Genomic DNA, 17,351 nt, shown 5'->3' with positions numbered 1-17,351 from the left:
CTACAATATTGTTGATAGCTAATTACGTGATGTCAATCTGCAATACCCTGCAATCGAGCTATGTTTGCCTCTAGCTTATTGTATTAACACCGGACACTTAGACAACAGGAACTGCGTTGTTTTACGGTTTGCCTGAGGCTGTATCGAGGTTTAGCTAAAATGACCTTCTCTGACATGAGTCAAACGCGTACGTAAAACGTCATCTTAATTTAATCAGTATCTGTCCTCTTAATGTCTGTAACGGTGTAGTGAGCGTGACACAAATTCTTCTCAAGCCTATCATGGACCCCACACCCAGTCCTTTAGCCCGCGTTGGGCAGGTGTTTTGGGTAGTTTTGGTGAGTATATATCTCTATCTCTCTTATCTTGAGTTGAAAAGGTAATTTAACTTAATAGTACATAGCCATGCTGAATAATCAGCTATTTTTTTTAAACCGAGACACGCTGAGAATTCATTTGTAATTGTTTTAGATTGTTCCGTCCAGTTTAAATGATTATTCAGAGGAGCTCGTTAAATTCTATATATATTCTGCTTGCTTACCCCTGAAATCCACTTCAGTGCCTGCAGTAGCCTATAATATAAATTTTATGTTTTCATGTTGATGTTTCTTTAGTTCAGTAATGAGCATTGGTGTCTAAATAGTTGCAAAAAGTAAAATGCAAGCTGAAGAACGTACTCCTCTGTTGGCTTTGTGGGGAAACTCGCGTTTTTACTGCTAGGTATCCTCATTTGGCATCCATGTCAGTGTCGTCATATTAATTTGCAGACTACAGATTGTACATGCTATTCAGTATCATGCTTGTGAAAAATCCGCAGTCTCGAGTATATTCTGCAAGTGATTATGATGGCATTGCAAGTAAAGGAGGAATGACACGGAATAATACAACATTAATAGTACTGTAACTGTAAATCATTTTGTCAGAGCTGCTAATGTTCAACTAACAATATGCTATTAGTCTATATTACGTCCAGTTACCTTAGAATAGGCTCATTTGATATGCGTTAAATGCATTGTATTTTTTTATTGTAGCACAATTGGAATTGGCTCCACACAGTGTGTTGTTTCAAATGTAAATGCGGTTATTTGTGTTCCACTTGCGCATAACACAGTAAATTGAATGAAGTCCCCCCCTCAGAATTATCCAATATATTTTACATTGAAAAATCAACAATCACTCTCACAAAAAGTATGAAAAGCTATCGCCAAATTCTTCTTGAAGATTTCATGCTGGACTGCGGTCTGCCATAACTTCCTCCTTTTTTCAGTTTGTTTGTTATAAAGAAGGAGTGCCCCCTGGTGTATGAAGTGTCTGTGCCAATCACAAACAAACAATATATAATAATAATAATAATAATAATAATAATAATAATAATAATAATAATAATTGCTGAAAAAAAAACTTTAAATGGTTTTATCATCTTTTGCACCGTGAATAGGTACAAGAACATTGTAAAACTTCTCTTAAACTTAAATTTTCTCCCCCCACCCCCAAACAGAGATTTGTCACAGGAGCTGTGCAACGATATTTAATACCAGAGCCTGCAAACACAGGAAATGATGACACGCACACAGGACAGGAAGCCACAATCTCTGTGGCAACTGAGACACAGGAATGGACAGGGGGTGACAAAGATAAACGAGAAAATATTGAGGGGGCAGAGAAAAAGATGAAAAAAGACAGAGAGAGTGTAGCAGACACTCATGACAGTTGGACAGATGAACCAACAACCGAAAGAGAAAAGAAAGCTAAAGGTCCTCAGTTCACCAATGAGAAAAATGAGAGCGAGAGCGAAACACATGGCAGCATTTCAAACTGTGGTGTGCAGACACATGAGGATATTATCTATGGAGCTGACACAGAAATGGGTGGAGAGAGACAAACAGAAAAAGAGACTGGGTCTCAGAAATACAGGGAAATAGGGAAGGCTTTCAATACAAGAGATACTAGCACGGGGAGGGGAAATAAAATCTTAAGAGAGGAAGAATCAGGATGGAATTTAGAAGGTGAAAGGACAATAACAGATGTTTTAGGGAAGGAAACAGAAGGAGGATCTCTACAGAGAACAGATGGTGATAAAAAAGATCAATCAGAATGCAGAGTGAGAAAATTAGAAACAAACTGGGATGAAGGAAACAAAGTCACAATACAGGAAGAGAGAGAGGGAGAAGGTGAGAATTCTGAAAGTAAAATTGAAATTGAGACAGGAGAGAAGATTGAAAACAGTGAAGGTGGATGGATAGATGTACCCACAAAAGAACAGCAAATGCAGAAATCAGAAAGAGGACAAAATGGAAACAGTGCTTTGGGGAGACAAATAGGGGCATCCAATAAGGATGGAGTCATTACAGACTTAGAAAACACTGAGCTCAGTCAGACAGAAGTCACAGTGGGAAACAAAGGAAATGAAAGCATAGAATACAGTGAGGAAGATGAAATTAAAAGCATTGAAATTAGAAAAATAGAGACTGAAAACAGAGAATTCAAGGAAATAGCGAAAGAATGTGGGGTGGTTACAGGAGAAAAAGAAAACAAAAATCTAATGGCCAAAAGAGAGGAAGAAGAAACCAAAACAATGAGAGAAGAAAAGAAAGAGCATGAAAGACACGTGATTACAGAACTATTCGTGGGCCAGGGAAACAGGGGGATGGAGATGGAAGGTGGACCAGTGAGTGAAGAGGAAGATGCTAAGGAGGAAACAGAGGTGGAGGAAGAAGAGAGATTGATTTTAATGGAAGCGACTGGTGGGAAGAATACAAAAGAAGTTGGAGAGCATGAATATAGTGGGGAAATGGAAGTCGATATGTGGGGTACTGAGGAGAAAGTAGAAGAAATAGAAGTGAGACCAGAGCTTTTGGTGCCAATACCTGTTGAAAGAAATGACAAAGATGTGCTGAATGAAGAAACCGATTCAGATGTGGAAGATGACTATTTTACAAAGGAAACTGAGACAGATAAAGATGCAGATGAAAAGGATCTGGGGATACTCAGTACAGATGAAGATGAGAGAATCACAGACATCGGAAGAAATGAGAACAGCTTCATAGAAATGACAGTGACAAACAAAGAACAAGAACAAAGACAAAGTGAAGGATGCAGTGAGAACAAAGACATGGAAAGTGTTGAAATTTGGAAAACTGAGACTGAAGAGAAAGACTTAAACACAAGTTTAGGAGAGACAGAGAGGGAAAAATCTACAGCTGAAATAGAGAAAGAAGAAACAATTTGGGAGGAAGGCAAGAGTAGAGGAGAAATGGAAGAGGAGGAAGAGGAGAAGGACATAAAAACACACATTGAAGAAGTATGTCACAAAGGAGCTCTGGAACAACTTGCTTTTGAAGAGGGGGGTGAATTTACAAAAGAAGGATGGAAGGAAGACATTGAAAGAGAGAAAAGAAGGAGTAGCAATGGAGTGCAAGAAAATGTAATACTTGATGGAGACAGACAAGGAAGAAAGGACGATGAAGGGATAAGTGTGGAGGAAGAAAGACAGTTTTCTGAATTCATGACAGAGGGAAAGCAGGGAAACAGGGGGGATAATTTAAACCCAACAGTAGAGATGGAGGGTGGACCAGTGAGTGAAGAGGAAGATGCTAAGGAGGAAACAGAGGTGGAGGAAGAAGAGAGATTGATTTTAATGGAAGCGACTGGCGGGAAGAATACAAAAGAAGTTGGAGAGCATGAATATAGTGGGGAAATGGAAGTCAATATGTGGGGTACTGAGGAGAAAGTAGAAGAAATAGAAGTGAGACCAGAGCTTTTGGTGCCAATACCTGTTGAAAGAAATGACAAAGATGTGCTGAATGAAGAAACCCATTCAGATGTGGAAGATGACTATTTTGCAAAGGAAACTGAGACAGATAAAGATGCAGATGAAAAGGATCTGGGGATACTCGGTACAGATGAAGATGAGAGAATCACAGACATCAGAAGAAATGAGAACAGCTTCATAGAAATGACAGTGACAATCAAAGAACAAGAACAAAGACAAAGTGAAGGATGCAGTGAGGACAAAGACATGGAAAGTGTTGAAATTTGGAAAACTGAGACTGAAGAGAAAGACTTAAACACAAGTTTAGGAGAGACAGAGAGGGAAAAATCTACAGCTGAAATTGAGAAAGAAGAAACTATTTGGCAGGAAAGAGAGAGTCGAGGAGAAATGGAAGAGGAGGAAGAGGAAAAGGACATAAAAACACACATTGAAGAAGTATGTCACAAAGGAGCTCTGGAACAACTTGCTTTTGAAGAGGGGGGTGAACTTACAAAAGAAGGATGGAAGGAAGACATTGAAAGACAGAAAAGAAGGAGTAGCAATGGAGTGCAAGAAAGTGTAATACTTGATGGAGACAGACAAGAAAGAAAAGATGATGAAGGGATAAGTGTGGAGGAAGAAAGACAGTTTTCTGAATTCATGACAGAGGGAAAGCAGGGAAACAGGGGGGATGATTTAAACCCAACAGTAGAGATGGAGGGTGGACCAGTGAGTGAAGAGGAAGATGCTAAGGAGGAAACAGAGGTGGAGGAAAAAGAGAGATTGATTTTAATGGAAGCGACTGGCGGGAAGAATACAAAAGAAGTTGGAGAGCATGAATATAGTGGGGAAATGGAAGTCGATATGTGGGGTACTGAGGAGAAAGTAGAAGAAATAGAAGTGAGACCAGAGCTTTTGGTGCCAATACCTGTTGAAAGAAATGACAAAGATGTGCTGAATGAAGAAACCGATTCAGATGTGGAAGATGACTATTTTACAAAGGAAACTGAGACAGATAAAGATGCAGATGAAAAGGATCTGGGGATGCTCGGTACAGATGAAGATGAGAGAATCACAGACATCGGAAGAAATGAGAACAGCTTCATAGAAATGACAGTGACAAACAAAGAACAAGAACAAAGACAAAGTGAAGGATGCAGTGAGGACAAAGACATGGAAAGTGTTGAAATGAGAAAAACTGAGACTGAAGAGAAAGACTTAAACACAAGTTTAGGAGAGACAGAGAGGGAAAAATCTACAGCTGAAATCGAGAAAGAAGAAACAATTTGGGAGGAAGGAGAGAGTAGAGGAGAAATGGAAGCAGAAGAAGAGGAAAAGGACATAAAAATACACGTTGAAGAAGTATGTCACAAAGGAGCTCTGGAACAACTTGCTTTTGAAGAGGGGGGTGAACTTTCAAAAGAAGGATCGAAGGAAGACATTGAAAGAGAGAAAAGAAGGAGTAGCAATGAAGTGCAAGAAATTGTAATACTTGATGGAGACAGACAAGAAAGAAAAGATGATGAAGGGATAAGTGTGGAGGAAGAAAGACAGTTTTCTGAATTCATGACAGAGGGAAAGCAGGGAAACAGGGGGGGTGATTTAAACCCAACAGTAGAGATGGAGGGTGGACCAGTGAGTGAAGAGGAAGATGCTAAGGAGGAAACAGAGGTGGAGGAAGAAGAGAGATTGATTTTAATGGAAGCGACTGGCGGGAAGAATACAAAAGAAGTTGGAGAGCATGAATATAGTGGGGAAATGGAAGTCGATATGTGGGGTACTGAGGAGAAAGTAGAAGAAATAGAAGTGAGACCAGAGCTTTTGGTGCCAATATCTGTTGAAAGAAATGACAAAGATGTGCTGAATGATGAAACCCATTCAGATGTGGAAGATGACTATTTTACAAAGGAAACTGAGACAGATAAAGATGCAGATGAAAAGGATCTGGGGATACTCGGTACAGATGACGATGAGAGGATCACAGACATCGGAAGAAATGAGAACAGCTTCATAGAAATGACAGTGACAAACAAAGAACAAGAACAAAGACAAAGTGAAGGATGCAGTGAGGACAAAGACATGGAAAGTGTTGAAATTTGGAAAACTGAGACTGAAGAGAAAGACTTAAACACAAGTTTAGGAGAGACAGAGAGGGAAAAATCTACAGCTGAAATCAAGAAAGAAGAAACAATTTGGCAGGAAGGAGAGAGTCGAGGAGAAATGGAAGAGGAGGAAAAGGACATAAAAACACACATTGAAGAAGTATGTCACAAAGGAGCTCTGGAACAACTTGCTTTTGAAGAGGGGGGTGAACTTACAAAAGAAGGATGGAAGGAAGACATTGAAAGAGAGAAAAGAAGGAGTAGCAATGAAGTGCAAGAAAGTGTAATACTTGATGGAGACAGACAAGAAAGAAAAGATGATGAAGGGATAAGTGTGGAGGAAGAAAGACAGTTTTCTGAATTCATGACAGAGGGAAAGCAGGGAAACAGGGGGGATGATTTAAACCCAACAGTAGAGATGGAGGGTGGACCAGTGAGTGAAGAGGAAGATGCTAAGGAGGAAACAGAGGTGGAGGAAGAAGAGAGATTGATTTTAATGGAAGCGACTGGCGGGAAGAATACAAAAGAAGTTGGAGAGCATGAATATAGTGGGGAAATGGAAGTCGATATGTGGGGTACTGAGGAGAAAGTAGAAGAAATAGAAGTGAGACCAGAGCTTTTGGTGCCAATACCTGTTGAAAGAAATGACAAAGATGTGCTGAATGATGAAACCCATTCAGATGTGGAAGATGACTATTTTACAAAGGAAACTGAGACAGATAAAGATGCAGATGAAAAGGATCTGGGGATACTCGGTACAGATGACGATGAGAGGATCACAGACATCGGAAGAAATGAGAACAGCTTCATAGAAATGACAGTGACAAACAAAGAACAAGAACAAAGACAAAGTGAAGGATGCAGTGAGGACAAAGACATGGAAAGTGTTGAAATTTGGAAAACTGAGACTGAAGAGAAAGACTTAAACACAAGTTTAGGAGAGACAGAGAGGGAAAAATCTACAGCTGAAATCAAGAAAGAAGAAACAATTTGGCAGGAAGGAGAGAGTCGAGGAGAAATGGAAGAGGAGGAAAAGGACATAAAAACACACATTGAAGAAGTATGTCACAAAGGAGCTCTGGAACAACTTGCTTTTGAAGAGGGGTGTGAACTTACAAAAGAAGGATGGAAGGAAGACATTGAAAGAGAGAAAAGAAGGAGTAGCAATGGAGTGCAAGAAAGTGTAATACTTGATGGAGACAGACAAGAAAGAAAAGATGATGAAGGTGTAAGTGTGGAGGAAGAAAGACAGTTTTCTGAATTCATGACAGAGGGAAAGCAGGGAAACAGGGGGGATGATTTAAACCCAACAGTAGAGATGGAGGGTGGACCAGTGAGTGAAGAGGAAGATGCTAAGGAGGAAACAGAGGTGGAGGAAGAAGAGAGATTGATTTTAATGGAAGCAACTGGCGGGAAGAATACAAAAGAAGTTGGAGTGCATGATTATAGTGGGCAAATGGAAGCCAGTATTTGGGGTACTGAGGAGATAGTAGAAGAAATAGAAGTGAGACCAGAGCTTTTGGTGCCAATATCTGTTGAAATAAATGACAAAGATGTGCTGAATGAAGAAACCCATTCAGATGTGGAAGATGACTATTTTACAAAGGAAACTGAGACAGATAAAGATGCAGATGAAAAGGATCTGGGGATACTCGGTACAGATGAAGATGAGAGAATCACAGACATCGGAAGAAATGAGAACAGCTTCATAGAAATGACAGTGACAAACAAAGAACAAGAACAAAGACAAAGTGAAGGATGCAGTGAGGACAAAGACATGGAAAGTGTTGAAATGAGAAAAACTGAGACTGAAGAGAAAGACTTAAACAGAAGTTTAGGAGAGACAGAGAGGGAAAAATCTACAGCTGAAATAGAGAAAGAAGAAACAATTTGGGAGGAAGGAGAGAGTAGAGGAGAAATGGAAGCAGAAGAAGAGGAAAAGGACATAAAAATACACGTTGAAGAAGTATGTCACAAAGGAGCTCTGGAACAACTTGCTTTTGAAGAGGGGGATAAACTTACACAAGAAGGGTGGAAAGAAAACATCCAAAGAGAGAAAAGAAGGAGTAGCAATGGAGTGCAAGAAAAAGTAATACTTGATGGAGACAGACAAGAAAGAAAAGATGATGAAGGGATAAGTGTGGAAGAAGAAAGATGGTTTTCTGAATTCAAGACAGAGGGAAAGCAGGGAAACAGGGGGGATGATTTAAACCCAACAGTAGAGATGGAGGGTGGACCAGTGAAAGAAGAGGAAGATGCTAAGGAGGGACCTGAAAGGAACAATGAGGAGGTGAAACCCACTCTAATACACTGGGACAATATTGATGGCAGAGAAACAGAAGAAAGACGAACCACAAGGCTGGATAACAAAGAGCCTGAAGGTCTAAATGTTCAAGAAGAAAATTTAGAAATGAAGGAAATTGCTGATAAATGGATAGAGGTTAGTACATATGCATTTTCATCACCATTACAACAAAACATGGTTCATTAAATGATAGTTTGTAGTTGAGTTTTGAAAAATCCCAGCATGCATACCTTTTTTCACAGCTCCATTCACCTTCTTTGGATTTCACTGCCCAAAAGTCCCGAATTTCTCTGAAGAACGCCCATTCTCGCCCACCAAGGAACCCCCGTGCTCTACTCCACAAACAATCCCTGCTGCCCACCCCCTCAAAATTGCAGCAGTCTAGGCAGCTTAAAATAGTTCCAATGGCGGTAAAGCAAGGAGGTCCCATAATAAAAGGATTCAAGCTGCCAGGTATGTTATGCTGGTTCATATTAACTGCTCCATTTTCAAAATCGTACAGTTACTCTTAAGTTATGCATTTGAATCATACATTATCTGCCATTCTTCTTGAAAGCTATCAACTGCCATGCTTTACCACCAGTATTAGATGGCTTGTCATGTACTGCATTTTGCTTCACTTCTCCACCTGCTCTGTGCTCTAACAAAATGTGCATTGCTTCTCGGGATTACTTGTTCTTGTAAGGGAGTGAGTGTGACCGAGTTCGGTTCTAAAAGTTACCCACAAGACGTAAGATAACCACTGATATTTTCTGGGGGCATCCCTAGAGAGAAGGGATACAGCCCAGAGGAAAAAGGGGTAAGCAAGAAAGGGATTAAATTCCTGGCACTTAGCCAACCAATAAAGCAACCTATCAAAACGGTCAAGAAGTTTAATCTGAAGTGAGCAAGGAAACAACAAACGGCAGGGAAACTCAACCTTACATCCTACAGTTTATGGTGGTTGTAAGACGAGGCGATTAGAACAAAGGTACGCCTATAGCGCAAGGGAGATGCCTACCTAGGCTGTGTCATAGCCTACCTAGGAACGGTAACGTGATAACAAAAGAGATACAAGACATCCCGTATTGGCAAAAAGTGCTCATAAACAGCCATGCGGGTATCAAACACAGAAACCCCTGTCCACAGAGTTGCAGAGCTCTCCAACGACCGCCAAACACCGTGCACTTGGACTTATTGAAAAGCCACACTAACAACAACCATACAAACCGGGATGAGCAACAAACAAATGCAACGAAATGCATAAGCATTCCCGCCAAGAGAAACATGCGGAAGTAATTTAACTACACAACCTCCTCCTTAGATCCCCAGGTACCGAAGGTGCGAAATGCTCTCTTATAGTGATGTTACTTTTCGACAACGGTGTATAGCCTCAGGCAAACTGACAACCTGAGAAATTTCCACATACAATCAGGGAGAACATTGTCCTCTCGCTCACACTTGTCCCAAGACACAGGAAGTCTGAGCCAATCACCTAAATTAGGCCTCAGTACTTCCACCATCCACCTTAAATTCCGCCTACCACTCCTTACTTAACAAAGGTAACATGAGGCAAAGCATGCTGAGAACAAGCATGCTGCACAGGGTGAACTACCACCCTAACACTAAGACAGCCAAGACAGAAGGAAGACAGAAGGAAGATTCTGATGGAGTCTCCATTCCCAAAGGAATCCCGTTCTCCAACTGTCACGTGTCTGCCATTTGTGCACTAAAAATTTAAACGTGAACATGCAGATGAGGTGGACCATACTTATTCCCCTAAGATGATGATGGAATGCTGTGTGTTCAGCTCCCACCATCAACACCACGGGTAAATGATAATAGTCCGTTCATACCTGACATTAGTGCACAAACACATAAAAAAGTCTAACAGTGCTGAAGAAGTGATGATGTAACAAACAAGCCTTGGTTAATCAAGACGCGGGACTTAAATAGAAAGGCACACAGCTAACCTTCATTGACAATCTGACCACACACGGTAGACAATTGGAATCAGTAGTCAGCACGAGGGTATTGATTACCTGATAGCCAAAATGAACTAATCATCAAATTGGAAAAAATATGACAAGTGCCGCAAAAAAGGTAGTGCCTGGAAATTACTCAGAAAAGAGCCGAGAACCGTCACAGTTGAGAGTTGAGAGTTGGCCAGGACTGACCTGCATCATTTTGGCAAATTTTTCCAGTATTGAAGATTGGTACCCGTCTTAAGTGGTAAATGTTTAACTTTTTCATAGATTTTAAAGGCCATTTTTGAGAATGACAAGTCTGTCAAATAGACACAATATAAGATTAGATGTTCTCCTGCTCTTGTTGAACAGGTATAGGTGGGGAATTTCCTTCACTAAAGAAGACAGACAGAGGAGTCAGGGAGAAAGAAGAAGGGTTCACTGCAGAGGTAGATTGGTGTCATCAATTTATACTCTGGATGACTGATTAACACAGAACTCATACTATTAACTTCCTGACTGAAACCAATCACTTTTTTTGATAACACTGTTTCTAAAGCTAATTTCTTTATTAGAATGTCTGAATTATCTTGGCTCTGACAAGGTCATTACAATACCTTACCACTAAAATGATAAATCACTAACATAGTCACAGTCTATGAAGTGAACTTGTTCTATTGTCTGTGTCTGAATAAAAGGCCCCTGATGCCACCAAGATGCTGACGAGTGAGAGAGAAGACGTGGTAGGAGGCAAAGCTGTGGCGATGGGGGGTATTGGAGTGAAACTGCCTGGTAGGTACAGTATCACCTGGCATATTCCTTTATCATTGTGACTTTAGTGGACTGTGCATTAAGGTTCTTTATTTTATTGTGAAGGTTTCAGTGCAGAGTTTCCTGGACTGAGAAAGACAGAAAGAGGAGTGAAAATGAGAGAGGTGAGAGAGATATCCAATAGGCCGCAGATTTCTCTGACCACAGATTTCACACATTACAGAACTGAAACAAGGCTGCATTAGGCGATTGAAATATTGATCTGACTTTGAACCTGCAGCAGGCACCAGAGAATACAACCTCCCATGATAACAGCTCAGAGAGACATGACAGTACTGGAACAGACAGCATCAAAGGCATTACAGTACCAGCTTTTAAACTAACAGGTAAGAAATATTAATGACTGTCTTCATGAGTGCTTTATGTAGTGATTGACTTCATCATTATGGTAGCCATGAAGTTGTAATCTATTCTAAATATAACTGTCTGGAATATCTTTGTAAGTTAAAGAAAGTGAGCTGTGTTGTTATGGGCAGAGTGATCATATATCAATGTTGTGCAGGTTTTAGCTCCGGATTTCCAGCACTGAGAAAGACAAATAGGGGAGTGAAGATAAGAGAAGGAGAAGATACACAGTCCTATACACAGGTACTGGCACAAATACACGTTTCATGTTTACTAGCATACTGTATATCAATGATTGTGGCTATGAGCTTCTTATGATAATTATGGATTACTAACTGTTTATTCTGTTCAATAGAATTCAGAAGTAGAAGCGAGTGCAACTGTTGTTGATTTGCCCAAAGCCAAATCCAAATGGACACCACCAGGAAAACCTGGGTAAAAGCACCTGAGAACTGACTGAAATATGGAGATACTATTTAAGTAGAAGTTTTTCCAAATTCCGAGCACAACATGATTATTAGTATGGCATAAGAAAATAAGTGTATAAACAACAGAAATACAATGTCATAATACTGTTGAAGACATGAAAATTCAGATGAAACAAACTAATTTGGCACTGCACAAGAGACAATACAACTGCTTTCTCATACTCTTTTACTACAGTAGATGTTGTAGATGTTTTATATGTCAAATTATTGCTTCCAAACATTCCATCTAATGATCGCTATGGCCTGATCATCTTGAAATTCAGTGGGCCCCAGAATTATTGGCACCCTGAATAAATATGCACACGAAACTAAAAAATAATACAATTATTTACATAAGCTTTATTTTCCAACATGTGAAAAGCATTGTGCTTCATTAATGATTCAATGGTATCAACCAATGAAAGTCTTACAATTTTCAAATAAAAAATATATTTCCACAAAAAACAGGTTCTACAATTATTGCCACCCCTGGTTTAATACTTTGCGTAACCACCCCTGGCAAAGATGACAGCCAAGTCTCTTTTCCTATAATTTGTGATAAGGTTAGAGAACACATTTGGAGGGATTTTTGACTGTTCCTCCATGCAGAATTTTTCAGAATCTTTGATATCCTTGGGATACCGCCATTTTCAATTATATGATTTATTTTAATATTTATTTATATAATTTAATTATAGGAAAAGACTTGTGGCTGTCATCTTTGACAGGGGTGTTTGCACAAGTATTAAACCAGGGGTGCCAATAATCGTGAAACCTGTATTTTGTGGAAATATATATTATTTTTTTTAATGTAAGACTCCATTGAATCATTAATACATGATTGGAATGTTGCATGTTGGACAATAAAGTTAATTGTTGCTAACTATTATTTTCTTAGTTTACAGCACTTTTTGTGAAGATTTCTTATATTATAATAATTCTGGAGCCCACTTTACATATTTAAATAAATAGTTGACTGTTACTACATTTGACAATTCCATTAGGAGTGAATTGTAAACACTGTGTGGCTCTATCATGAAATCATTATCGAATTACTGTTGTCACAAACACTTCCTCATCCCCATTTTCATCACCATTTCAGAACAGAATTAGCCAAAGATGCACTTTATCATATGGATAAAAAAGCAATGGAATAGCAATGTTTCCACTGATGGACAGGGGTTGGGACAAGTTAATTTAATTATATTCAATGCAATTCTGCATGGACCAAATTTTTCGGAGAAATGTGATTGTATATCTCACATGAAGTCCTGGGCTGGTTTAACACATACTCTGTCTTCCCTCAAGGGAGTTCTTTTCAGACTAAATTTGTTACGTGCAACATATAAACTTAACAGGTACTCTGCTAGAGAAGATAAAGGATGAACAAATATTCAATAAATATTTACTTTTTCTCTTTGCAGGATTGGAATAGGTAATCCTTCAATGATGTCAGAACTCAAGAACAAGCTGAGGAAGACAGAATAAGGGGGAAAAGTAAAATAAGTTTAGGGTGGTTTTTGTTTTAATGTTTCTTACTTGTGCTTGGACCCCACAATACCTGAGTGTTTACTACTTTTTAAGATCTCTGAATCTTCATGTTGAACCGACAATGTTTTATTTTCCCTCATAATATTTTTAACATCATCTCTTATGTTTCTGTAATTCATTAAGTATCATTTCAATCCTTTTTCAGTTGTCATGAATTCATGAATATGAATGTAATATTCAACCATTTAAACAGTTTGTTTACAATATACCTGTATTCATGTTTCCATAATCCGTAACTTAATTTCAGAATACATTTTCAATTTGTAATGGTAACAATTGAGTTTTCCATTGAGGTTTTTGTTTCTACTTGGGCCATTAAGTAGCAATCAATGTGATTTTCCTCCATATTTTAAAGTTTAATTATTACATGACATTTGGCTGAGGCTTTTATCAAAACTTTACAGTTGATTAGACAAAGCAGGAGACAACCCTGCAATGGAGGGTTAAGGGCATTGCTCAAGGGCCCAAGAGCTGTGCGGGTCTTAATGTGGCTACACCGGTGATCGAACCACCGACCTTGCGGGTCCCAGTCATGTACCATAATTATGTTATACTTAAATATTAATCTCATATTAAGCTAATATTCAACTAGTACTAGTTTAGATTTAAACTCTGCCTCTCCCTCCACCCCCTCTGGTTCCTATGTATACTTTGCAGTCACTATTCCATCCATACGCATGACCCTTAACCTTCACTGTAACCAGCAAGTGCATTTTATAGTGAAATTTCTGTTCCAATCTGATTTGCCCTTTTAGTCTCCTCGTGAACACAAATCAGAAATTTCTAATGGAAAATGTATCATCCTTACAGAATTTGTCATTAGGAGTGTGCCATGTTGTTTGGTCATGGCACACTTTTATTATGCATGAGGACATTTTGAAAAATTATGCATGAGGAAATTATGCATGAGGATATTTTGTCTAATCCTTCAATGTTGATGGCACAACAGTGTGAACTACAGAAGCACCAATGAAGTGATAATAGATAGTGTCACTATACCTATCTACATTGAAGACTGAATAGCTATGTTATGGATGTAGTCTGTATGCATTTAGAATTTTTATTTTGGTTTGCTAGCCAGGTCTAGGCGGCACGGATGGTGCAGTGGGTAGCACTGCCGCCTCACAGCAAGGAGGTCCTGGGTTCGAATCCCCGTCGGCTGGGACCTCTCTGTGCGGAGTTTGCATGTTCTCCCCGTGTTTGTGTGGGTTTCCTCCGTTTACTCCGGTTTCTTCCCACAGTCCAAAGACATGCATGTTAGGCTGATTGGAGAGTCTAAATTGCCCATAGGTATGAATGTGTGAGTGAATGGTGTGTGTGCCCTGCGATAGACTGGCGACCTGTCCAGGTGTATTCCTGCCTTTCGCCCAATGTATGCTGGGATAGGCTCCAGCCCCCCTGCGACCCTGATCAGGATAAGCGGGTTCAGATAATGGATGGATGGATGGATAGCCAGGTCTACCACTATTGCTCACATTAATCTGGTGAATACACTGATATTTCTCATATTTTGGAAATCTGATATCTGTGTTGTTAATTCATTACTTTTTTGGCAATTGCAAGTACCAATAGTGTAGTGGTTACCAATCTGTTGCATTTGAAGTCTGCATGGTTTTGTGTCAGGTGTCCACACGATAGGGCCCAAAAGATTTCACCTACCAGTATATAATTGAATCAGTTTTTTTAAATATTGCCTGTTTCTAAAGCAATTTAGCACATATAGTACCTCACAGAGAATAAAAGCATTAGTTAATCTGACTGATTAAATGCCCTGGTATGTGAAAATCATCCCTCAATAGGTATTAAATGTCTCTCAAAAAGAAGCAGCAGGAATGTAAATAAGAGGTTACTGTAATGGTTGGAATGAAAACCAACAGGACCTCCAGGACCAAATTTGGGAATATCTATTTGAGTATCTGTAGTACCCGGCAACTGGCACAGCCTCATAGGCCTTGGAAGTCCGAGGTAACAGAGCAAAACCTTTGCCCAGATATGGATTACCGGATCAAAGGAGAATTTCCATATCGAGTTTCACATAAACAGCTCTGTCACAGGCTGTGATTTCAGCTGGAGTTTAAACCTTGGAAGTTTTTATCCATACACATTTCTCTCTTAAATGACACTGGATCCACTGAATTCCATTGCCTTCCTTTCCAACCAAGATAATAATTTTGCTAACAGTAAGATAACACTGCTGCAAATGTTATAAATGTTAGTTGTGCTGGGGAATAGCCATTTTCCAGGGCATGGTGTGGTATGTCATCAAAGCCTTTGTTTTCTCACCTCCTTTCCACAGTCCTTTTACAGTAGCCACTGCATGCTCCACCTCCCCGTTCACCTGCGGATAGCTTAGGCTGCTGGTAATATGTGTAAACCCATACTCCATGGCAAAGCCTTTGCACTGCTGTATTGTGGCCCATTATCAGACATAACTGTTTCTGGTATTCCTTCATCTCTGTGCATAATGTTTTCGAACTCGGACAGGCCTCTGGAGATGAACACGATTGTTCCATCTGTCGTTGGCTCAGGATGCCCCCAAGGCCAAAGGATGAGGCATCATCAGCGGATACACACATCTCTGCTGTTGGTGAGTATGGGGCCAACACACTCAGTTCACACTCAGGTGCTCCCCAGCACATTCATTGTTCTCCCTGAGCAGATCTTTCAGCAGGCGGGTGTATGATGCAAGGTAGGGTAAAAACTTGCCCAGATAATTGGCCATTCCCATCACTCTCCTCACACCTTAAACCCAGGTTTTTTTCAGACATCTCCATAATAGCTCTGATCTTGCCAGGATCCGGTGTCACGGCGTGTGCTGTGATACGGTGGCCCCCGAACATGATACTTTAGCAAACTCACATTTTTAGTTCAGCGTCAGGCCTTCTTCTTTCAGCCTCTTCAGGACCTGTTGCAGTCTCTCATTATGTTGCAGCCTTTTTTCTCCACACTAATATGTCATTGGCATGACACACTACTACTACACACCCCTCCAACATCTATGACATGCTGGAAATGCTCTGGGGTGATAAAAGCGGTAGGCGATTGAATGTACATTGCCCAAAGGGAGTGATGAATGTCGTCAGGATTGAGCTCTCCTCTGACAACGGGATTTGGCAGAAGCCGGAAGTTGCATCCAGCTTCATGAACACCTTCACCCAGCAAAAAAATTAAATTACTATTATCTGAAATATCTAACCACAAATTGAGTATTTTAATGAATAATTAAAATAACCAGATTAATGATTGAACATACAGATAACCTGAAGTTTGGAAGTTCTTTGAAAGACTCATTTGACTTGGCTCTCGTGTCCATGTAACAGCAAAACAGACACCAGGTTTAATAAAATTAATTTATGAAACAGAATTTATTTAACAGAATATAAACTGGGTTGAGCTAATGGGAAGTTAGGAAGGATAAGGTATGAGTTTGCCTGTGAACATGCGCACGCGTCCTTTGTCTGAACAAAGGAAGGAATAAACTAATGCTCTGGGTGTCACTCAACAAATAGAGAAGCGTAGCTTCAACTCAATGTATTACTAGACATGGTTAGTGGGTTATTCACAACTACCAGGAAGAGTTAAGAGTTCTGAGTGAGAGTGTTAAAGAGTGCTTTGAGGAGCGAGAGAGAGAGGCTACGAGGCTACATACACACACAAAAGATGGTAAACCTATTCATAGAACAGAATGAATTCAAAAGATAAAGGAAAACAAATATAAAAACACAGATTCACAATATCAGTTAAGAGTGAACTAAACACTCGCTATGCCTGGAATGTTTGTTTAGTCTTACTGAGTCCACATGCATTGCGGGCAAGAGGCAAGAGAGAAGAGGGCAGAGAGGGCGGGACAATGCGATCGTCCTAGCTCATTATACTGTGCTCCTGTTGTCCTGTGGAATTATGGGAAGTGTAGTTGTGTGCTCCCTACACTGGTCCATACAGTACTTAACATGCTGGCTGCAGTGTCCCATGCCTTTTGCTGCCCCCAATTTGAGTCTTTTCCCCATTCAAATACAACAGTTCATTTCACACATTGGTTCCCTCTGAACACAC

At 39.9% G+C, this 17,351-nt stretch overlaps 1 protein-coding gene across 1 annotated transcript; it reads left to right on the top strand.

The window, feature by feature from the left end:
• Positions 1-13,574, top strand: si:ch211-136m16.8 (trichohyalin). Its single transcript, XM_061230701.1, has 10 exons — positions 1-338; positions 1,499-8,293; positions 8,401-8,611; positions 10,477-10,553; positions 10,803-10,896; positions 10,981-11,039; positions 11,156-11,261; positions 11,438-11,523; positions 11,636-11,715; positions 13,172-13,574. The coding sequence occupies exons 1-10, from the start codon at positions 282-284 to the stop codon at positions 13,233-13,235; spliced, it is 7,629 nt and encodes a 2,542-aa protein (XP_061086685.1). The 5' UTR covers positions 1-281; the 3' UTR covers positions 13,236-13,574.
• The last annotated feature ends 3,777 nt before the right edge of the window (positions 13,575-17,351 follow it).

This window comes from Conger conger, chromosome 2 (genome assembly GCF_963514075.1).
Source record: "Conger conger chromosome 2, fConCon1.1, whole genome shotgun sequence".
Classification (NCBI taxonomy): Eukaryota; Metazoa; Chordata; class Actinopteri; order Anguilliformes; family Congridae; genus Conger; species Conger conger.
Note: the sequence above shows the minus strand (reverse complement) of the source record. Positions and strands in the feature narration are given on the sequence as shown.

Bases quoted from the DNA above. Each gene is read 5' to 3' on its own strand.
- si:ch211-136m16.8 (XM_061230701.1), top strand. From the start codon at position 282: ATGGACCCCACACCCAGTCCTTTAGCCCGCGTTGGGCAGGTGTTTTGG. The intron at 8,612-10,476 runs GTATGTTATGCT...CTTGTTGAACAG, and splicing joins AAAAGGATTCAAGCTGCCAG to GTATAGGTGGGGAATTTCCT. The intron at 11,262-11,437 runs GTAAGAAATATT...AATGTTGTGCAG, and splicing joins ACCAGCTTTTAAACTAACAG to GTTTTAGCTCCGGATTTCCA.